This window comes from Plecotus auritus (assembly GCF_963455305.1).
Source record: "Plecotus auritus genome assembly, chromosome: 11".
NCBI classification, from domain to species: Eukaryota; Metazoa; Chordata; class Mammalia; order Chiroptera; family Vespertilionidae; genus Plecotus; species Plecotus auritus.
The window spans coordinates 56,574,344-56,594,080 of record NC_137777.1 but is presented as its reverse complement, the minus strand read 5'-3'; the positions used below and the strand labels follow the sequence as shown (position 1 = coordinate 56,594,080).

Genomic DNA, 19,737 nt, shown 5'->3' with positions numbered 1-19,737 from the left:
CTATTTTTCCCCTGCCGGCATGGCTCAGTGGTTGAGTGTGGACCTATGAACCAGTAGGTCACAGTTCGATTCCCAGTCAGGGCACATGCCCAGGTTGTGGGCTCAATCCCCAGTGTGAGGCATGCAGGAGAAAGCTGGTCGATTCTCTCTCATCATTGATATTTCTCTCTCTCTCTCCTGTTCCCTTCCTCTCTGAAATAAATTTTTTAAAAAAGATATTAAAAAATATATCTACCTATGTTTTTGTCAGATCAGCAAAAAATCTATTTTTTGGTGTGCTACAGAATTTTAGTAATTAGTTTATGTATGCCATGAAATAAAGTTACAAGAAGTTCTTGTAACTTTAAAAAATAGTTACTATTGCCTGAGACTCTCCAGTTAAATCAAGCCAGTACACTGCAAAAAGTTAAAAATCTTTAATGGTGAACTGTCCATATAAATTACTTGTAAACCTGCTTCAAGCTACCCCATCTCCTCCTCCTCTTTCAACAAATAAATGCTTTTTCTTCTGTCTTGTTGTTAAACAGTGTGTAACACCTAGTGCCCCTCCCTTTAAAAATCGAACAAAATTATCTCCAACTAAAGGACCCAATGCAAAAAGATGGGCTTCTTTAACACACTCATAGGTGTATGCATCTATTTCCACAGGATTACCCTTACAAGTGATTGGGTGGCCCGAGTTATGGCCCAGGTAACAGCCTTGCTCTTTCAGAAAAGAAAGATTGGGATGAGAACCTATCAGTACTACTGCTGCAGAAAGTTTAAATATTTTCTTCAATCCAGAGACACTCTGAAGGATGCACTTCATGTCCGACTTAAAGGAAAGCACATGGTGCTCAGGAAAGCTGGTGTAATCAGGTAAAGGGCTGGAGTCTGCAGAAGATGACTGCGTACACATCATGTGATAGACCTTATGGTATTCTGGATACAGCTTTTTAGGAAGCTGCTTGAAAATTAAACTTGGGTCAGTTACTCGTCTGCGAAATGCATGAATCACAGGGATGTTGTTGTTGTAAGCACACAGTACTGCATCAGCTGCAGTGAGCCCAGAGCCTACAATTAACACTGGGTCCACTTTGCCCCGCAACTTTCCTTTGCTTACAGCCGCTCCAAATTCAGGCAGTGAATGAAACACAAAAGGGAAATCTTCCCCTTCCACCTCCAGACGGGCAGGAGAATCCAATGTTCCCGTTGCTAGAACTACATTCTCAGCAAAGAGACCAAAGGGAACATGGGAACCATCTGCTACTCGCTGATAGCCCCGGATCTCCCAGTTTCTCTTGATAAACTTGGACTTCTCCATCTGCAAATGCTGTGCTGGAATAGCTCCATCCTGACCACCATCCTCCTCCCGGTCTCTGTAGAGTCTTGACACAGAGGTAATGTAAGTGTTCTCTCGGAAGTTCTTCTGAAGACCCATGACTTTCACATAATGTTTATAGTAGCGAGCTACTTCCTCTGGCATAACTCGATCCCCTTTTAGGTTCCTAGAAAAGGAAAAGGAAAAGATCCTATGAGAACAGGACTTTGTTTCTGTGATTATTACTTCTCCATCAGTAAGCTATTACATCTTTTAAATTCCTCTGAACTCTCTTAGCTATCCATGATCCTAACCCAGGGGTGGGCAAACTTTTTGACTCGAGGGCCACAATGGGTTCTTAAACTGGACCGGAGGGCCGGAACAAAAGCATGGATGTAGTGTTTGTGTGAACTAATATAAATTCAAAGTAAAGGAGCAGAGGGGAGAGCAAGAGAACCGGATAGAACAGCCGGATACGGCCCGCGGGCTGTATAGTTTGCCCAAGGCTGTCCTAACCCCTTACAAAGAAAGAAAACTTTTTAGTTAAAAAGAAGAAGCCTCCTGAGGGTAGAGACTAGGTAAGGCATGCCTGTTTCTCCATTGTATCTTTTCAAATTGGCTGCTTTTGTCAATAAACAAAGAGATTAAAATGTGGATATGTGATCATTAGACTCTTTTACAGTCTATGTTACAATAGTAATCTAAATAATTGTTTATAGCTCTACTATTTAGTCTTTGTTCTGTACTCTTAAGTCAGCAATTTTAAACTGGTAGGACCCCCAAATTTTTAAAATATGCAGTACCTGACTATTTAGTCAGGGGCACTGACCTCTTCCCTTAGGTTGTCAAATAAAAAAAAAAAAAAAAATGACAGCAGCCAACACAACAATAGCCGGTTGATGTGAATGAATCAAAATTATACCCTTTTTTTCAGATCAGCAAAACATATTTTTGGTGTGCCACAAAATTTTAGTAATTAGTTTATGTGTGCCATGAGATGAAAAGGGTTGAAAATCACTGCTATTAAGTACAGACTAACTTAATTACAATTGTTGAGGCAGTACAGGTCTAACTGTAATACGTAGATATGTTTGTTAAAGATAATATATACCACTCTGACACAATTTTTAGTAAGGTGCTTTCTATTTTCCTAATGTCCAAAAATAAGTCAGATCAGTCTTCTGTAAATAAAATTAGCTTGCGTCTAAGTAAATAATATGACATTTCTGTGTTTTTTCTTACTCAGATATATAAATAAAATATTTTTATGAAAAAGTACATTAGTACATCTTTCGTTTTACACTTGGAATTTAAAGCAGTGGGCATTAGCACCCCTAAACACTGTGCCCCAATTAGAGATAAATAGCAGGAAAAACAAACCAGATCACTTCACATAATTCATTATAACTTGTTTTTGGAAAAAGTTAATAAAAACAGTTTTCTTCTAAAGGTTTAATGATTATAGTAATTAAGATTTAAAGCATATTAACTTTTGATTTTTACAGAAACTCTATGTAGTAGTTACTATTATGATCTCCACTTTACAGTCTAGGAAATTGACAGCTAATTTGTGTGACCAGGGTTACATCAGGTTATAGAGTCAATCTCTAGAGATTTAAGAGTCTTCCTTCTTTTACCATGATGCAAAGGCAGGAACTAAAGGTGATAGTAATTGGGTACGAATAATCCCCACTTCAGAAGGACAAACACTCTGGTACAGAGTCATGAAGCTCCTTTCTTACCCACATAACAAAGCGAAGAATGTTGAGCAGTTTTATTTACTGACCTATGAAAATCAGGAACTTTTACAACTTGCCTGATTTTGCAACTTTACATGTCAAATCCATATACAATTCTTTTTTAAAAACCCAAAAGGAATATTTGATAGGTTTAATTTCAATTACACAACGCTGGTCTAAATTTGCTCTCCTTAAATCTTGTCAAATGAAAGATAATGTCTGTGGATTAACATGGATTCTATGAAGCAAGAAGTCAAGCATTCAAATGGTACAGCCCTGGGAGAAACCAAGATGGCGGCATAGGTAAACACCTAAACTGCTGCCTCGCACAACAATATCAAAACTACAACTAAAAGACAAAACGGACACCATCCAGAACCACAGCAAAGCTGGCTGAGTGGAAATTCTACAACTAGAAGAAAAGAGGAAAGCACATTGAGACTCAGAGGAGATGCAAAAGGCTGAGGTATGGAGAATCGCACATGGAGAGGATGGGCGGCTGTGTGCACGGGCGGCTGTGTGCACGGGCAGCTGAGTGCGCGGCTGGCTTTCTAAAGCAGGAGGGAGAAGGAAGCTCCCGACTGCACTGAACTCCAGTCCCGGGCGAGACACTGGGAAACCAGAATCATTCGGGGGGAATTTGGACTGTCAGGAAGAGAGAAAGCACACAGACTCAGGAGCTGCGGAAGGCAGAGGTCTGGAGGCGCACGCGCACAGAGAGGACTAACTGCTGAATGCACAGGAGGCTGAGTGCGCAGCTGGCTTTCTAAAGCGGGAGGGAGACAGAAGCTCCCGACCGCACTGAACTCCAGTTCCAGGCAAGTTTCTGGGAACCCCGACTCATTTGGGGAGAAACTGGACTGTCTGGCAGCGGGCAAAACTCAAGGGCGGCTTTCTCTCAGAGGTGCTTGCAGCCATGACCAAGGGACACTGAGACCCAGGGGCCTCATAGGGCAGGGCTGACAGGAAACCAAGGCTGTCTGTTCTGCCCTGAAACTCCGCCCCATCCAAGCTGAGCACAGAGGCTTTTGCAATTTTGCAAGTCTTGTCCCATAAGGGCGTCTCCAGCACAAAAGTTCTCCCAGCGTAGACACAGCTGATCCTCACAGCCAACTGGCCTGGAGGTCAATTCCTCCCAGTGATACCAACAACAATCAAGACTTAACTACAACAAGGCTGTGCACACAGCCCACAAAGGGGTGCACCAAGAGTGTCAAACTCAGGTAACTGGGGAGGCTGAGCCACTGGGCCCTATAGGACACCTAGCACACAAAGCTTCTCTACCAACTCAGGGAAACAACGAAAATGCGGAGACAAAGAAACATCACAAATGAAAGAAATGGAGGAAAACAAACGACTGGATATAGAGTTCAAAACCACGGTTATAAGGTGTTTCAAGAATTTCCTAGAAAAGGCCGATAAATTTAGTGAGACCCTTGAGGATATGAAAAAGGACCAACTAGAAATTAAGCATACACTGACTGAAATAAAAAATATACAGAGACCTAACAGCAGACTAGAGGACCATAAGAATCAAGTCAAAGAGTTGAAATACGAAGAAGCAAAAAACACTCAGCTGGAAAAGCAAAAAGAAAAAATAATCCAAAAATTTGAAGACAGTGTAAGGAGCCTCTGGGACAACCTCAAGCGCACCAACATCCGAATTATGGGGGTGCCAGAAGAAGAGAGAGAGCAAGATACTGAAAACCTATTTGAAGAAATAATGACCGAAAACTTCCCCGACCTGGTGAAAAAAAGAGACTTACAACTCCAGGAAGCGCAGAGAACCCCAAACAAAAGGAATCCAAAGAGGACCACACCAAGACACATCATAATTAAAATGCCAAGAGCAAAAGACAAAGAGAAAATATTAAAAGCAGCAAGAGAAAAACAGTTAATTACCTACAAGGGAGCACCCATACGATTGTCACCTGATTTCTCAACAGAAACTATGCAGGCCAGACGGGAGTGACAAGAAATATTCAAAGCGATGAATAGCAAGAACCTACAACCAGGATTACTCTGCCCAGCAAAGCTATCATTCAGAATAGAAGTTCAGATAAAGAGCTTCACAGATAAGAACAAGCTAAAGGAGTTCATCACCACCAAACCAGTATTATATGAAACGCTGAAAGGTATTCTTTAAGAAGAGGAAGAAGAAGAAAAAGGTAAAGATAAAAATTATGAACAACAAATACATATCTATCAACAAGTGAATCTAAAAATCAAGTGAATAAAAAACCTGATGGACAGAATAAACTGGTGAATATAATAGAATCAGGGGCATAGAAAGGGAGTGGACTGACAATTCTCGGGGGGAAAGGGGTGTGGGAGGTGCGGGGAGAGACTGGACAAAAAGTGTACACCTATGGATGAAGACAGTGGGGGGGGGGGTAAGGGCAGAGGGTGGGGTGGGAACCGGGTGGAGGGGGGCTATGAGGGGAAAGAAGAGGAACAATTGTAATAATCTGAACAATAAAGATTTATTAAATTTTAAAAAATAAATAAGTAAAAATGGTACAGCCCTGTTCTAACAAAAGTTAAGTAACTTCCTGCTTTCATTTGCAGGAATGAAATGTTTTCATGATCAGTCAAATTAGATAGATTCTCTGAATTAGTAATTCCTATTTAATATTATTATCCTTGACAACAATAAGGCTTTTCAATTTTTCTTTTTAAATTTTAGGTTCTTTCCCCCAAAATAATTAAATTTGTATTCTTCCAAGTTGAGATTTCTTCTTAGTTACTCAGTTAATATTTCCTACTAAATATTTACCTTTATATCTAAGTAGCCAATCACACCATCAATTCTAGTTTATTCCATCACTCTAAACGATTAATCATATGCACTCCTCTAGTTTGAACGTCAAACACATGTACACATGAACTATGCATACATGAATTTATATATCCACTCATAAAAATAAGTGACTGAGTGTGGAAAGGATATGTGGGTAGATAAGAAAGTAAACTGTGGTTTAACAGGATAGGATAAATCCATGCTTAAGCAGAGCAGTCGGAACCCAGCCTATAGAAAAGCCCCTCCTGACCTCCATTGCATCTGGGGCAGCGCTACGGGAACAGCTCAGAATCCCTGCTGCAGAGGCTTCTGACGAGAGAGACACAGACATCTGTATTATTCATCTAAGACAGGTCACAGGTACCTTGAAATTTGCTGACACTCTTCCCACTGCAACCAAAGAATTGTGATAGTTTGATTTTTACCTTCGTTTGCTAGTCACCCAGTCTTTAAATTTAAGTCCAGGGAGCTCCATCCAATTTCCAAAGCTGATTGTCAACATGGAGCCTTCCATATTCTATTTGGATAAAAAATGTGCAATCAAAAAACACATTTAGGTAACATGGGGTTTGTTGTTGTTTTTTAACCAAACCCATCTATAAACTTTAAGCGTCTGGATAAGGAGAGCTCAAAGGAGTCCTAAATGTTTATATAAATTACCTCTCAAAGTTTATGCCAATAAACTTTCAAATAATACTTTCATCATTTGGTAGTATCTATCTATATACTTCTTTCATACAGTTATACATTTACAGAACAAATTTATAATATTACACGGTGCCTACACAATGTTAATAGTTTTGGCCTATAACCAACATGATAATTCAGATGTAGATATTTTAGTGAAACAAATGGATATTTTCACCTTTTAAACAAAAGGAAAAGAGTTAATTAATTTCCAACTTTATTATTTTTTAAAATGTTTTTATTTCAGAGAGAGGAAGGGAGAGGGAGAGAGACAGAAGATGGAAACATCAATGATGAGAGAATCTTTGATCGGCTACCTCCTACTGGGGATCTAACCTGCAACCTGGGCATGTGCCCTGAGTGGGAATCAGACCGTGACTTCCTGGTTCATGGGTTGTCACTCAACCACTGAGCCATGCCAGCCTGGCAATTTCCACACTTTAGATGTCTTTTCATTTTATTATTAATAATTTTTTAATGGGCAGCACAAGAGCCTCCCCCCATCAATTGTAATTAGGAAGTCTAAGCTGGTTCAGCTAAAGCAGCACCTCTTTCTAGAACGAGGAAAAGTAGCAGTGGTGGCCTGATTAAGAACAGACTCACTGCTAATGCTATGCCGCCTTCAAGCTCCCATGCCCTCTTTCTTCTGTTTTGCTCAGTACAAAGCAAGAAAGGCCCAAGGGCCACCAGCACCTGTCCAGTGTCCTCAATGAGCTCTTTTACTAATTCTCTCAGCTATGGCTTCTTTTCCCTTAACTCTCTCGCCCGTGTCTACAGCCGGCATTGGCAATGGCCAGAACGCTTGTTAAGTGCTAGGCCTTATGAAGCTAATTTGTGACACATCACCAAGGGAGAGAATGCAGCAAGCTGCCACTGCTTTGAGGCAGGTTGGGCCTGGGACTTGGATCAGAACCAAGATGGAAAACTAGAACCATCAGAAGGGGAGCTGTTAAGAATTTATTATATGTCAGAAGTTCTCTGCAGCCACATAATCATCTCATCTTGAACTCAAAAACCTTAAAGCACTGTATTCTACTTTCTGTCAACAATCTCTTAACTTTATTCCCACTGCACCAGTTCTTCCAGTTGGTTGCAAGACCTAGTCCTTTGATCTGTTCGTTTTTCTCCCAATCAGCTTTTCTTTTGTTCCCTATGCAACCTATATGCCATGATGCCTGCAGTCATGAAGACAGTATACCCAGGGGTACTGTAGGAGCATACACAAAGAGGCTATTTCTTCAAGGACACAAGCAGAATTTGCAGGATGCACTGTTAGAAAGGAAGACTATTCTAGGCAGAATAAGCAAGCTATGTTACTGTTCCATAAAAAACTTACCAGGCTGCAGAAAAGGATTAACAGGCTCGGACTGCGTTAGCCCTGCACATTACTAAGAAAGATCTGTGTTCAGAACTGGCCTTTGGTCACCTCCTGGGAGACATCCTCTGACCCTTGGAATATTCCACCTGATGAGTGTTTTCTGCATGCCAGAGCCTGGGCAATGCTGCACCAGTTGGCTGTGCACGTTTACCCTAACATGGGATTACGGTGAACACCGCTGTTTGCTCTGGGAGGCAGGGACCAGTCAGAGGCCAATCACATGGGAGCTGCTGGCTTGCATGGCTGACCCCCCAAAAAAATCCCTGGACAGCAAGGCATGGATGAGCACCCCTAATTGGCTCCCACTTGATAAATTAAATGTAAACAACTCTTAGACATAACATTACACTAATAATAGGAATACTAGAGGCCCAGTGCACGAATTCATGCACCAATGGGGTCCCTAGGCCTGGCCTGCGGGATTGGGTCGAAACTAGCTCTCCGACATCCCCTGAGGGATCCCAGATTGTGAGAGGGTGCAGGCCAGGCTGAGGGACCCCACTGGTGCACAATCGGGGCTGGGGAGGGATGCAGGAGGTTGGCCAGCCAGGGAGGAACTGTGGGAGGCCTCCAGGGCATGTCCGGCCTGTCTCGCTCAGTCCCTATCAGCCAGACCCCAGCAGCAAGCTAACCTACCACTCGGAGTGTCTGCCCCCTGGTCATCAGTTCACATTATAGCCACTGGTCGACCAGTCAACTGTCTGCCTCCTGGTGGTCAGTACACATCATAGCAAGCAGTTGAGCGGCCTTAGCATATCATTAGCATATTACACTTTGATTGGTTGAACAGACAACCACTTAGCATATTAGGCTTTTATTATATAGAAGGATCCAACTGAAGTCTGTACTTAAAATTTGACATTTAATGTTAAAATTTTCATGAAGTTTGTAGTTCATAAGATAGCAAATTTATTTAATATTTATTTATACAACAAATGAGCATTCTCAGCACACTAGACACTATATTGGCTGCTAAGGACAGCATAAACAATAATTATTAGTTGCTGCCTCTAATGAAATGTACTGACTCTTAATGTCACTGCCATGTGAGGACACAGCAAGAAAGCAGCTGTCTGCAAACCAGGAAAAGAGCCCTCACCACAAAGTGAGTACACTGGCACCTTGATCCTGGTCATCGCAGCTTCCAAACTTGAGAAATAGTGTCTGTTGTTTAATCCACCTGGTCTATGGTAGTTTGTTATAGCAGCTCAAGCAAGCTAATACAAGTTTATTCTTTTACATTTTTCACTTAAGATCTTGAAAATATAGAGAAATAATGGATATTAGTATGAAATAGTATGTAAAATTTGTAAATTCTAAAATAAGTAAAAGTACTTTGACTATGAAATGTTAAAATATTTTCTATATCTACACTAATAAAACAGAAATATGCAAATTGACCGTACCTCCACAATGACCACCATCCAATTAGGAGTGAGTATGCAAATTAACCCAACAAAGATGGTGGGTTAATTTGCATACACAGGCACGAGCGAAGACTGAAGACAACTGAAGACTGAAGAGGCTTGGCTTCTCCCCTGCGGCCAGAGCGGAGAACCAAGCGGAGAAGCCAAGCCTCGCTGCAGCCGGAGTGGAGAAGCCTAACCTCAAGGCTTGGCTTCTCCGCTGCAGCTGGAGCGAAGGCCTGGGTCCCAGGTGCCAGAGGAAACCGGTGCCGGCAGCCAGGGGAAGGAAGGCCTACTGCACGAATCTTCATGCAACGGGCCTCTAGTAAATCTTATAAAATGATATAGAAAAAGTGCTTATTCTAAAAATATAAGTAATCAAACTTGGCTTCTAGTAATTACCCACATCAAATTAATTAGGATTAAAACTCTAGATAAAAATTCAGTTAATATATATAACATTATATCATAATGTTTAAGAATAAAAATTGTCTTATTAATAAGATCTATATACTCACATGCCAAGCTCCACCAGGTGGGCCTTTACCAAGAACTAAGTGAGGGATATAATGATGTTGTTCTAATTTCCAATGCAAAACAGATGGATAGTCCTTCCCAAAGTCAGCATCTGGATGAAGGAGTGTGTCAAAGAGTACTGCAACTGGATTGGATGATCGGCCTTCAAGGCCCTCAGACAAGTATTCTAAGTCCTGAATGAATTTAAAAAAGAAAAAAGATGGCAGATAGAGTTTGAAAAAAGAAAAACACAATCCACTACTATCATAACAAAAGTGAAGGCCATTACTCTAACCCAGCATTTCCCAGAGAGTGTGCTACACAACATTGGTGTCCCTTGAGATCTTAACAGTCTTTGGTCAAATATGGGAAAGTTTAGGTCTCAACAAATCTAATCTGATCCTTTTACTGCAAAATTTGAAGATGACTTTAACATGCTAATATGCCTTAATATGTCTACAGTGACACTGCAGTAATAAAAGGCAGCCCTTTCCAAACTCATTTGAGCATACAGCACCTATTAAAACTTTATCAGGAAATCATATGGGAAATTCTACTCTTATCAAATCAGGAAAATAAATAAAAGTAAGCAGAATGTACTTACAAATCTAAAATTAAAATGATAGAAAGTGTTATTAGAAGAAAGGATTTTCAATTAAACACAATGCTTATATAAGCTGAACTAATCTTGTTTCAGTATAGAAAAATTAAAAGCATTGAAATAATACCTGATCAACAAGGGAAAGATGTCTTGCTTCTTGTAATTTACTCTGTAAGATTGTATTTGGATGTATTGCTTCTGATGATAAATATGGTCGGTAGCCTGATAACATATAAGAAAGGCAGATCCCTGAGGGTCCATTTCCTATTTAAAAAAAAAGAGAAGGTGGAGAGGGTATGTCACGCACCATACGCCTCTTCCTTGGCTTTCCTCCTCCTTCACACATGGCTTTTTCCTCACCAATTCTGCCTTCTCTAAACTCTGAAAACCCAAGTATTCACAAGACTCTGACTTTTGCCTTCACTCCTGGTTTTTGTGGGAAGTCTCATCTACTCAAAGTTTCAACTCTCTATGCTACTGATTCCCAAAATTAGATCTCTAGGCTGACCTCTTCCCCAAAAATATACTTCACATTTCCATATGCTACTTCTTTACACCACCTGACAGGCCCATTAACAACTTAATCAAAATGCATTCAAAGCAAATCCATGCGTCCCTTCATTTAGCTGCCCTCTCCTCCTACACACGCTCCTTCTCCACATATGGCACGAGCAAAACCCTAAGCTACTTAGCTTCTGGTTCTACACCGATTTTGTCATCTATATCATTCGGTTGTCTTTGCTTTTCTCCCGTATTTTCACTCAGAAGGCAAGTCTCCCCCTACTTCTCCTCAAGTTCACCGGCTCCAAAACTATTCCACCCTCAGATGGTTTTGGTAACACATGGTCTTTAGCATGTTGCTTCCTCTATTTTAAAGGCCTTGTTGCTGACTACCCAGTATTCTCTACGTTCTAGTCTCAACCATCTTTCCAGTCCCATCTCCTAATGCTGCCTTCCATGTTTTATATGCTTTAACTGAAACCAAACTGCATTTGTCATTGAAATATTTCCATTTCCATAGTTCCCTTAGTCTGGGTTTGCTACCTCTCTATTATCTACATCCATCAAAAATTGAATCCAACTGGGACAGCTGCTAGCCATAGGGAAAAAAAAAACACCTATTCTTCGCCTAATATTTTGTCCCAAATAAGCTCAAAGATGTAAATATGAAAACTAAAATCATAAGAATATTGGTAAAGTGGGTGATATTTCTATTTATAATGCTGGAGTGGAAAGCCTTTAAGCATGACATAGAACTCAAAAGACAGAGTAAAGTAAACCTTTTGCCTTCATACAAATTATTAACAACTGACAAGTAGTGGGAATTAAGATCTGAGGAAAAGAGCTAATTTCCTTGAATCGAAAAGAGACAAAACTGAAGAAGAGAAGTCATGATAACATCAACAGCTATAGAAAAAGCATTTGACAAAACCCAACACCTATTCATGATAAAAACTCTCAGCAAACTACAGAGAGAGGGGAATTTCCTCAGCTTGAAAAGAATTATCTACAAAAAGCCTAAGCTAACACCATACTCAGTGGTGAGAAATTAGGTGCTTTCCCTCTAAGATCAACAGGACAAGGATGTCTCTTTATACCATTCCTATTCAACAGACATCTTGATGGAGGTCCTAGATAATGCTGTAAAGATAAGAAAAGGAAACTCTGTGGCCCAAGTCAAGTACCCACTGAGACCCACCGAATAATTGCTCTGTGGCCTTGGGGCTCAGGAGGAAAGAAGGAAGTTCCCTATGTTCTGGAAACTTTCAGGATGCTCCCAACAAGGAGAAGGCCTGTGACATGCCCAGCAAGAACACAAGAGAGTGAAATGGAATAATTCGTAAACCTGGGTCACATCTCCTTCCCTGAGTAGCTTGTTAAAATACAGATGGCCAGCCCAGCTGGCGTGGCTCAGTGGTTGAGTGTCAACCTAGGAACCAGGAGGTCACAGTTGATTCCTGGTCAGGGCACATACTTGGTTTGTGGGCTCCATCCCTAGTGTGGGGTGTGCAAGAGGTAGCCAATCAATGATTCTCTCTCATCATTGATGTTTCTATCTCTCCCTCTCCCTTCCTCTCTGAAATCAATAAGAAATACAGATGGCCAAGCTGTGACCCCAGTGGTCCAGCTTCAGTAGAGCTGGGGTGAAAGCCCAGACATCTGTGTGGTTAACCAGCTAAGCAAGAAAAAAAAAAAAAAAAGACAAGGAAAGGAAGTAAAAGGTATACAGTTTGGGGAGGAATAAAACTCTCCTTGTTCACAATGCCATGATTATCTATGTAGAAAATCCCAAAGAATTGAAAAAACCTCCTGGAACAAACAGGCAATTATACCCGTGGTCGGCAAACTGCTGCTCACGAGCCACATGCGGCTCTTTGGCCCCTTGAGTGTGGCTCTTCCACAAAATACCACGGCCTGGGCGAGTCTATTTTGAAGAAGTGACGTTAGAAGAAGTTTAAAAAATTTGGCTCTCAAAAGAAATTTCAATCGTTGTACTGTTGATATTTGGCTCTGTTGACTAATGAGTTTGCTGACCACTGAATTATTCCAAGGTTGCAAGATACAGAAGGCAGTTACTTTCCTATATATCAGCAATGACAAGTAGAACTTGAAATGCAATGCACAACACTGCTTATATTTGCACAGAAAAGAAAAATACTTGGATATAAATCTAGAATAACACATTTAAGATCTATATGAGGAAAACCACAAAACTGATGAAAGAAATTAAAGCATATCTAAACAGATGGAAAGATAGTACATGCTTGTAAATAGGAAGACTCAATCTTGTTAAGATGTCAGTTCTTCCCAACTTAAACTACAAATTTAATGAATCCAAATCAAAATCCCCAGCAAGTTACTCTGTGGATATGGCAAACTGGTTCTAAAGTTTAAGTGGAAATGTGGAAAATCCAGAATAGCCAGCACAACATAGAACAAAATAAAGACTGAAACCATCCAACTTCAAGTCTTACCGTAAAACTAGTCAGCAATAGTGTGGAAAAAAATAAAAGGACAAAATCAATGGAATACAATAGAGAACCCAGAGATCTTCACAAGGATAGTCAACTTATTTTTGACAAGAAAGCAAAGGCAATCCAATGGTGGTAAGTCTTTTCAATAAATGGTACTAGAATAAGTGATCCACACATCAAGATATAAATCTGGATATTAACCTTACTAGAGGCCTGGTGCACAAAATTCGTGCACAGGCAGGGTCCTTAGGCCTGGCCGGCAATCAGGGCCGATTGGGGCCTTCTGGCTGCCGGCTGGGGCCTCCCTTTCCCGGCTGCTGGCTGCCGGCCAGGTCCTCCCTTCCCTGACTGCTGGCCGGGACCTCAATGGACTCAAAACAGATCACAGATGTAAATATAAGATGCAAAATAATGAAACTTCTAGAACAGTGGTCGGCAAACTCATTAGTCAACAGAGCCAAATATCAACAGTACAACGATTGAAATTTCTTTTGAGAGCCAAATTTTTAAACTTCTTCTAACGCCACTTCTTCAAAATAGACTCGCCCAGGCAGTGGTATTTTGTGAAAGAGCCACACTCAAGGGGCCAAAGAGCTGCATGTGGCTCGCGAGCCACAGTTTGCCAACCACAGTTCTAGAAGATAACATAGGAGAAAATCTAGATGACCTTTGGTTTTGGTAATGAATTTTAATGAGTTTTTAAAAACTAAGCATAATCTTACCAGGAGATCCAGCAATTACATTCCTTGGTTTTTACCGAAATGAGTTGAAAACTTAATGGCCATGCAAAAATCTTCATGTTTATAGCAGCTTTACTCATAATTGTCAAAAATTGGAAGCAATCAAGACGTCATTCAATTAGTGAATGGATAAAGAGGTTGTGAAACATCCATACAATAGAAAACCAATACATACATTAAGGAAATTCGCTCTTTACTAGTATCTACGCTCAGGCTGGTGGTGCTACTGCCAAGAGTAATACATTAGGTTAAGCTACACTCATTGGCTAGCTGAGGCCAAAGAGAAATAGATTGTTTGGGGGGAGTGAGGTGGGCAGGAACAGAGGAAGGTGGTTTTTCCTGACTTTCCTATAGCCAAGCTAGAACAAGAAGCCAGGGTTCCTTGACTCCCAAGATATCAGGATGGAAACTAGGGTGGATGTAAGTTGGAAAATGGTACACGAGGTACAGTCTTACAGAATATCCTGGATGAGAAACGGTGCAGAAACGCCTTTATCCTCTGCCCTAGAGGGGAATCTGTATAGAACTATAGTGCTCCCTTCCTTCCTTCCTTCACTGAGTGTCCCACATTCTGGTCAGAGGAGAGGGCTTTTCTCTCTTTCCCACTGACTTTGAAACAAAATATAGGTTGTCTTCATTACCAGGACACTGTCATAAAATCACAACAGATAGTATCTAATAAAATAATAGAGGAATATACAAATTAGCCGGGACGCCATAACGTCACGACCGATCTACAAGCGGCGGAGAGCTACAGGAGGGCACGGCAGCAAGCTACGAGCGGTGGAGAGCTACCAGCAGCAATGGGCGGGGTGGCCAGCTGAGGCAAGCAGCAGCGAGCTACTTGCACACGGATTCGTGCACAGGGCTACTAGTTTTAAAATAATAGAGTAATGTCAATCCTTAATGAATGGATGCTGTCTGCATTCTAACACAGGACCTCAATCAGGTAAACCATTTACTCTCTCCAAAGATTTGGTTATTGGTTGTTTTAAGATATTAAACCTAACAATATTTTTCAATAAAATTCCAAGAACTTGTAACTATGTAACTGTAAATGTATAAAAGTAATAAGGATCATAACTAATTTTAAGAGATATAATGCAGTAACTTACCTATTACTACCACAGGCAAAGTCACTGATGAATCTTCAAGTAAAGTAGTTTCTTCAACTAAGGGCATCGCTTTAACTTTTCGCCCCAAATTATCACCAAAATATTGAACTAAGGAATTATAAATCTCTCCTTCGGTTTCAGTGTCACCATAGTTTCTTTTTAAAAACAAACATGGAACAAAAACAAGAGATATATAGTTAATATAGCATTTATAAAAATCTCTCTTTATTCAGATTTTATTTAGGCACCAAAAAAATTCCATAGTTCCATAAAAGGAGAAAAATCCTTCTGATTAATGCTTTCAAATCAGTAGCTTAGCTACATGTCAACCTACACCATTTTGAATGTCAGAAATCCTAAATAGCTGCTAATGTCTCTTTATAGGCAAGTCCTATATAAGACAAGTCCCAAATAAGAAGCTACCTTTAAAATGACCGAAGACACAGGATTATATGGAGATTTTTAATTTTCTGAGATCACATAGGAGTGGGTAGTTGTTTTTTTTTACTTTTCTTTCATTAATAGAAAGTACATTAGAGGCAGTATATTTAAAACAGAAGTCACACCTAATATTTTAAGGAAAAGTTACTGTACTTATATTGTGTGTTTTGGTAAAAGAAATTAGGTTTATACATTTTTTTTCTCAAAGAGATACTGAAATATGGAAAGATCTTAATAATGATTTCCAATCTACCTTCTTTCCCAACTGCCTTCCTATAAACTAGTGTTAGCATTCTGACATGCTCATGCAATAAATGGACTAATGTTCAACATCTTTTCATGTGCTTATTAGCCATTTATATATCTTCTTTGGAGAAAGTAAAATTCTTTGCTCACTTTCAAACTGGGTTCCTTTTTTATTGTTGAGCTTTAAAAATCCTTTATATAAGTCCCTTTTCAGATATATGATTTACAAATATTTTCTTCCATTCTGTGTGTTGCCTATTCACTTTCTTTATGTTGTCTTTTTAATAACAAAAGTTTTACATTTTGATCAAGTCCAATTTATTTTTCTTTTGTTGCTATGCATTTGGTGTCATATCTAAGAAACCAATATTTAATCCAAAGTCACAAAAAATTTACTCCAATGCTTTCTTCTACAAGTTTTATAATTCTAATTCTTACATTTAGGTTTTTCATTCATTTTAAGTTAATTTTTGGATATGGTGTGAGGTAGGAGTCCAACTTCACTATTTTGCTTGTGGATATTTGTCCTAGCACCATTTGTAGAAGAGACCGTTATTTCCCCTTGGTCTCACGACCCCATGGAAAACCAAATGGCCATAAGCATAAGGATTTATTTCTGGACTCTTGATTTTTGGCTGAGTTCTGTGCAATTCCATATACTTTTCTGGGGGGAAAAAGACAGCTAGAATTTTGATTAGGATTGCACTGACTTTGTAGATCAATTGAGAAATACAGCCATCTTAAGTACAGGGTGGGGCAAAATAGGTTTACAGTTGTTTATATGGTAAATAATATAATAAATAATACAAGAATAAACTTTTGAGTACCTTACTGTAAACCTATTTTTGCCCCATCCTGTATATTAAGATTTTCAATCCCCACATGGGATTCCTTTTCATTTACTTAGGCCTTCTTTAGGTATTCTCAGTGATGTTTTGTGGTTTTAAGTGTACAAGTCTTACATTGCCTTTTGTTAAAATTACTCCGATTTCATTCTTTCGGATGTTCATAGGAATGGAATAAACTATAGCTGCTGGTGGAGGGCCTGGCCTTCAATATATAAAAATTGCTACACCTGTGAAACGCAGTAAGCAGAGGTATGCGTGGATGCTCCTCTTATACACGTCTGGGGATGCCTAAAAGTACTCTTAATTTTGAAGAAATAAGCATAAGCAATATTCCTAGATATGTGCAACAATTGTAACGTGATATGAACATAGTTGTGATTTCTAGTGGTGACAAAGTCACATATATTACTGTGATTTGTTGCTTTTATTCATAATTGAGTATTAGATTTTGGTTTTTAAAATTCAGCGAAAATTCTGTGGTACCAAGCTTTCTTCACATCCACGTTCAGGGGCCACTTACATTCTACCTCTGATCCAGTTTTAGAACTCCTGATAGTTTTGCATTTGACAAAAAAAAAAAAAAAAAAGTTTTCCCGTGGCTATTCCGGTACTTTGGTACGTGGAGACGAGGTCCCCAGGTCCCCAGGGAGACCCAGGACACCGCTCGCTCCCCTTCATCAGCCGCCCTGTCCCCCGAGTCCTGGTCTCCAGGACCCACGGCCTCAGGGGAGCGTCCGGGCCGCCGGAGCCAGATCGCACCCCGAAAACTTAGTTCCTACCGCCCTCACCCAGTAACTTAGTTCACTAGGTGTTTCATAAAGAAATAAAAAAATCTTGAGGGGGCGGCTCGCGACCCTCCCCTGAAACTTTGCAGCCGAGCAGCGCCGGGTGCCGGCCTGCGGGTTGAGCCCGTGACCGTGGCCCGAGCTGCGGGGCTGCGAGCAGAGGGGAGGCCGCGGGGGGAGGAGGGAGGCGCCGCCCGCCCGGCCCGGCTCCCCGCCCGTCCCCCACCCCCGCGTCCACCCGCTCTCCCCGCGGGAAGTCACCTGAAATGCCCGGCCAGGGAGCAGCGGCAGCACCACACGGGCATGGAGCGCGGGCCCCGCCGCCGCCGCCTCCCCGGCGGGGCCGCCCGGCGGGGTCGAGGGTCGAGGGTCGGGGGGTCGCGGTGCCCGGAAGCCACGGCGGAGCGGCCGGCGAGGCTGGGCGCGGGGGGTCGGACGCAGCTTCCGCTCCCGCGGCGGACCCGACGCGGAGGGGACGCTCCCGACGCCGCGGACGGCGGGGCGGTTCCTCCTCGCAGGTGCGGGGCCCGCGATTGGCGCGGCCGGGCCGGGGGCGGGGCCTCGGGCGCTGAGAGGAGACAGGCTCCGCCCCCCGCTCGACTCACTGCCTGGGCGCCGCCTTCCTGCGGAGAGCCCGGGACGCTGGGGCTGTGGGGACCGCCCGTCGTTGCTCCGACCCGGGTGGCCTCGGGGAGGGGGTCTCGGGTGGTCGCGGGGTGACGGGCAGGGCGGAGCGGGCCGCGGGGGGCCCTTTGGTGGCCGGGTTGGGGAGGGGTCCCGGGTGTGTGAGGGCGCAGGGCCCCGGATGACGCCGACCTCGGGTTCTCACGCGGGGCTCCCTTCCCCCCACTCCTCAGTCGCCTCGCCCTCATAGTGCAGACCCGTGTCCTCTCCCGTCGTCCCTCCAGGGCTCAGCCTCGCCGCCCCTACGGGAGAGACGTGCGCAACCCTGGGTCCGGCGCCGCCAGGAACCGGCTGCGGAAGGGAGGCGCGGGCGGTACAGGGGAGCCGACTTGCCTCCCAGGGCCTCTTTGGGAAACTGGTTAGGATGCTTAATCTTAAGAAGCAGCAGACATGGGAGAAACGGAACACTGAGTAGCAGTGACCCTTGGAAAGCACATGTTGCTCCGCAGGTGGCTCAGTCGGTGGGTGTCTGGTTGGTGGGAGCATCAAAAGGTTGCGGGTTTGCCCTGGCCAATGTGGGTGATTGGTTGGAGGGTCCGCTGAGCACCGAAGGGTCCCCGGTTTGATTCCTAGCCTAGGGCATGAACCCGGGTTGCAGGTTAGCTCCTTGCCCCAGGTTGTGGTGCATTTGGGAGGCAACAGGTGATGTTTCTCTCTCCCTCCCTTCCACTCTCTCTGAAAAGCAATGGAAAAAATATCCTCAGGTGAGAATTTAAAAAAAGAGTTGCAGTTCTGGCCGGTGTGGTTCAGTGTTTGAATGTTGATCTATGAATCTGGAGGTCACCCTTTGATTCCTGGTCAGGGCACATGCCAGGGTTTCAGGCTTGATCCCCAGTAGGGGGCGTGCAGGAGGCAGCCAATAAATGTTTCTCATCATTGTTTCTGTCTTCCCTCTCCCTCTAAAAAAGTTCATTTTTAGAACTTAAATAAATGTTCATTTTTTAAAAATTTAAATTAAAAATAAAAGGGTTGCTGGTTTCACCCCAGGTTGGAGCTCCTAGGGGAGGCAGCTGGTGCATGTTTCTCTCCCTCTCAAATCAATCAAAACATATCCTCGGATGAGGATTAAAGAATAAGTAAATATCCCTGGCTGTTGTGACTCCTATGCACCAAAAGGTTGCCAGTTTGATTCCCAGTGGGGGCACATGAGGCACATGTGGAAAGCAGTGATGTTCTGCTCTCACATCCATGTTTTTCTCTGCCCTTCTCCCTTCCTCTCACTCTAATCTAATTAATTAAAATTAGAAAAGCACATGTACTTCTGCAAGGGCTCGAGTCCCTCGCCTGCCCTCTGTCGGTAGAGAAGGAGGAACTTCATCCCTAACAACTTGACCTGTTCACTGTGCTTTTCCTGGTAGCCCACACCTGACTCCGCCCCAGCTGCTTCTGTCCTTAGTTGAAGGTGGTGACAACTTCCACCATTTGGTGACTTCCTCAGTGTTTCTCGGTCTCTCCCATGTATACAGGATACGTATA

The 19,737-nt window shown here is 42.4% G+C and overlaps 1 protein-coding gene across 2 annotated transcripts; it reads right to left on the bottom strand.

Annotated features, from left to right (window-relative positions):
- On the bottom strand, positions 1 to 18,039 carry OSGIN2 (oxidative stress induced growth inhibitor family member 2). Of its 2 annotated transcripts, XM_080646223.1 has the most exons (7): positions 17,839 to 18,012; positions 15,258 to 15,412; positions 10,555 to 10,691; positions 9,829 to 10,020; positions 6,265 to 6,356; positions 6,090 to 6,148; positions 1,351 to 1,487 (listed from the first exon to the last, which is right to left on the bottom strand). In XM_080646223.1, the coding sequence occupies exons 1-6, from the start codon at positions 17,880 to 17,882 to the stop codon at positions 6,112 to 6,114; spliced, it is 657 nt and encodes a 218-aa protein (XP_080502349.1). In that variant the 5' UTR covers positions 17,883 to 18,012; the 3' UTR covers positions 1,351 to 1,487; positions 6,090 to 6,111. The 2 variants fall into 2 exon arrangements, with proteins under 2 accessions (XP_080502348.1, XP_080502349.1); XM_080646222.1 differs by lacking the exon at positions 6,090 to 6,148 and having other exon boundaries at positions 1 to 1,487; positions 17,839 to 18,039.
- Positions 18,040 to 19,737: the final 1,698 nt, after the last annotated feature.

Bases quoted from the DNA above. Each gene is read 5' to 3' on its own strand.
- OSGIN2 (XM_080646222.1), bottom strand. From the start codon at position 17,882: ATGCCCGTGTGGTGCTGCCGCTGCTCCCTGGCCGGGCATTTCAG. The intron at 15,413-17,838 runs GTGACTTCCCGC...GTTTTTAAAAAG, and splicing joins TCCCTGGCCGGGCATTTCAG to AAACTATGGTGACACTGAAA. The intron at 6,357-9,828 runs GTGAGTATATAG...TTATCCAAATAG, and splicing joins CACCTGGTGGAGCTTGGCAT to AATATGGAAGGCTCCATGTT.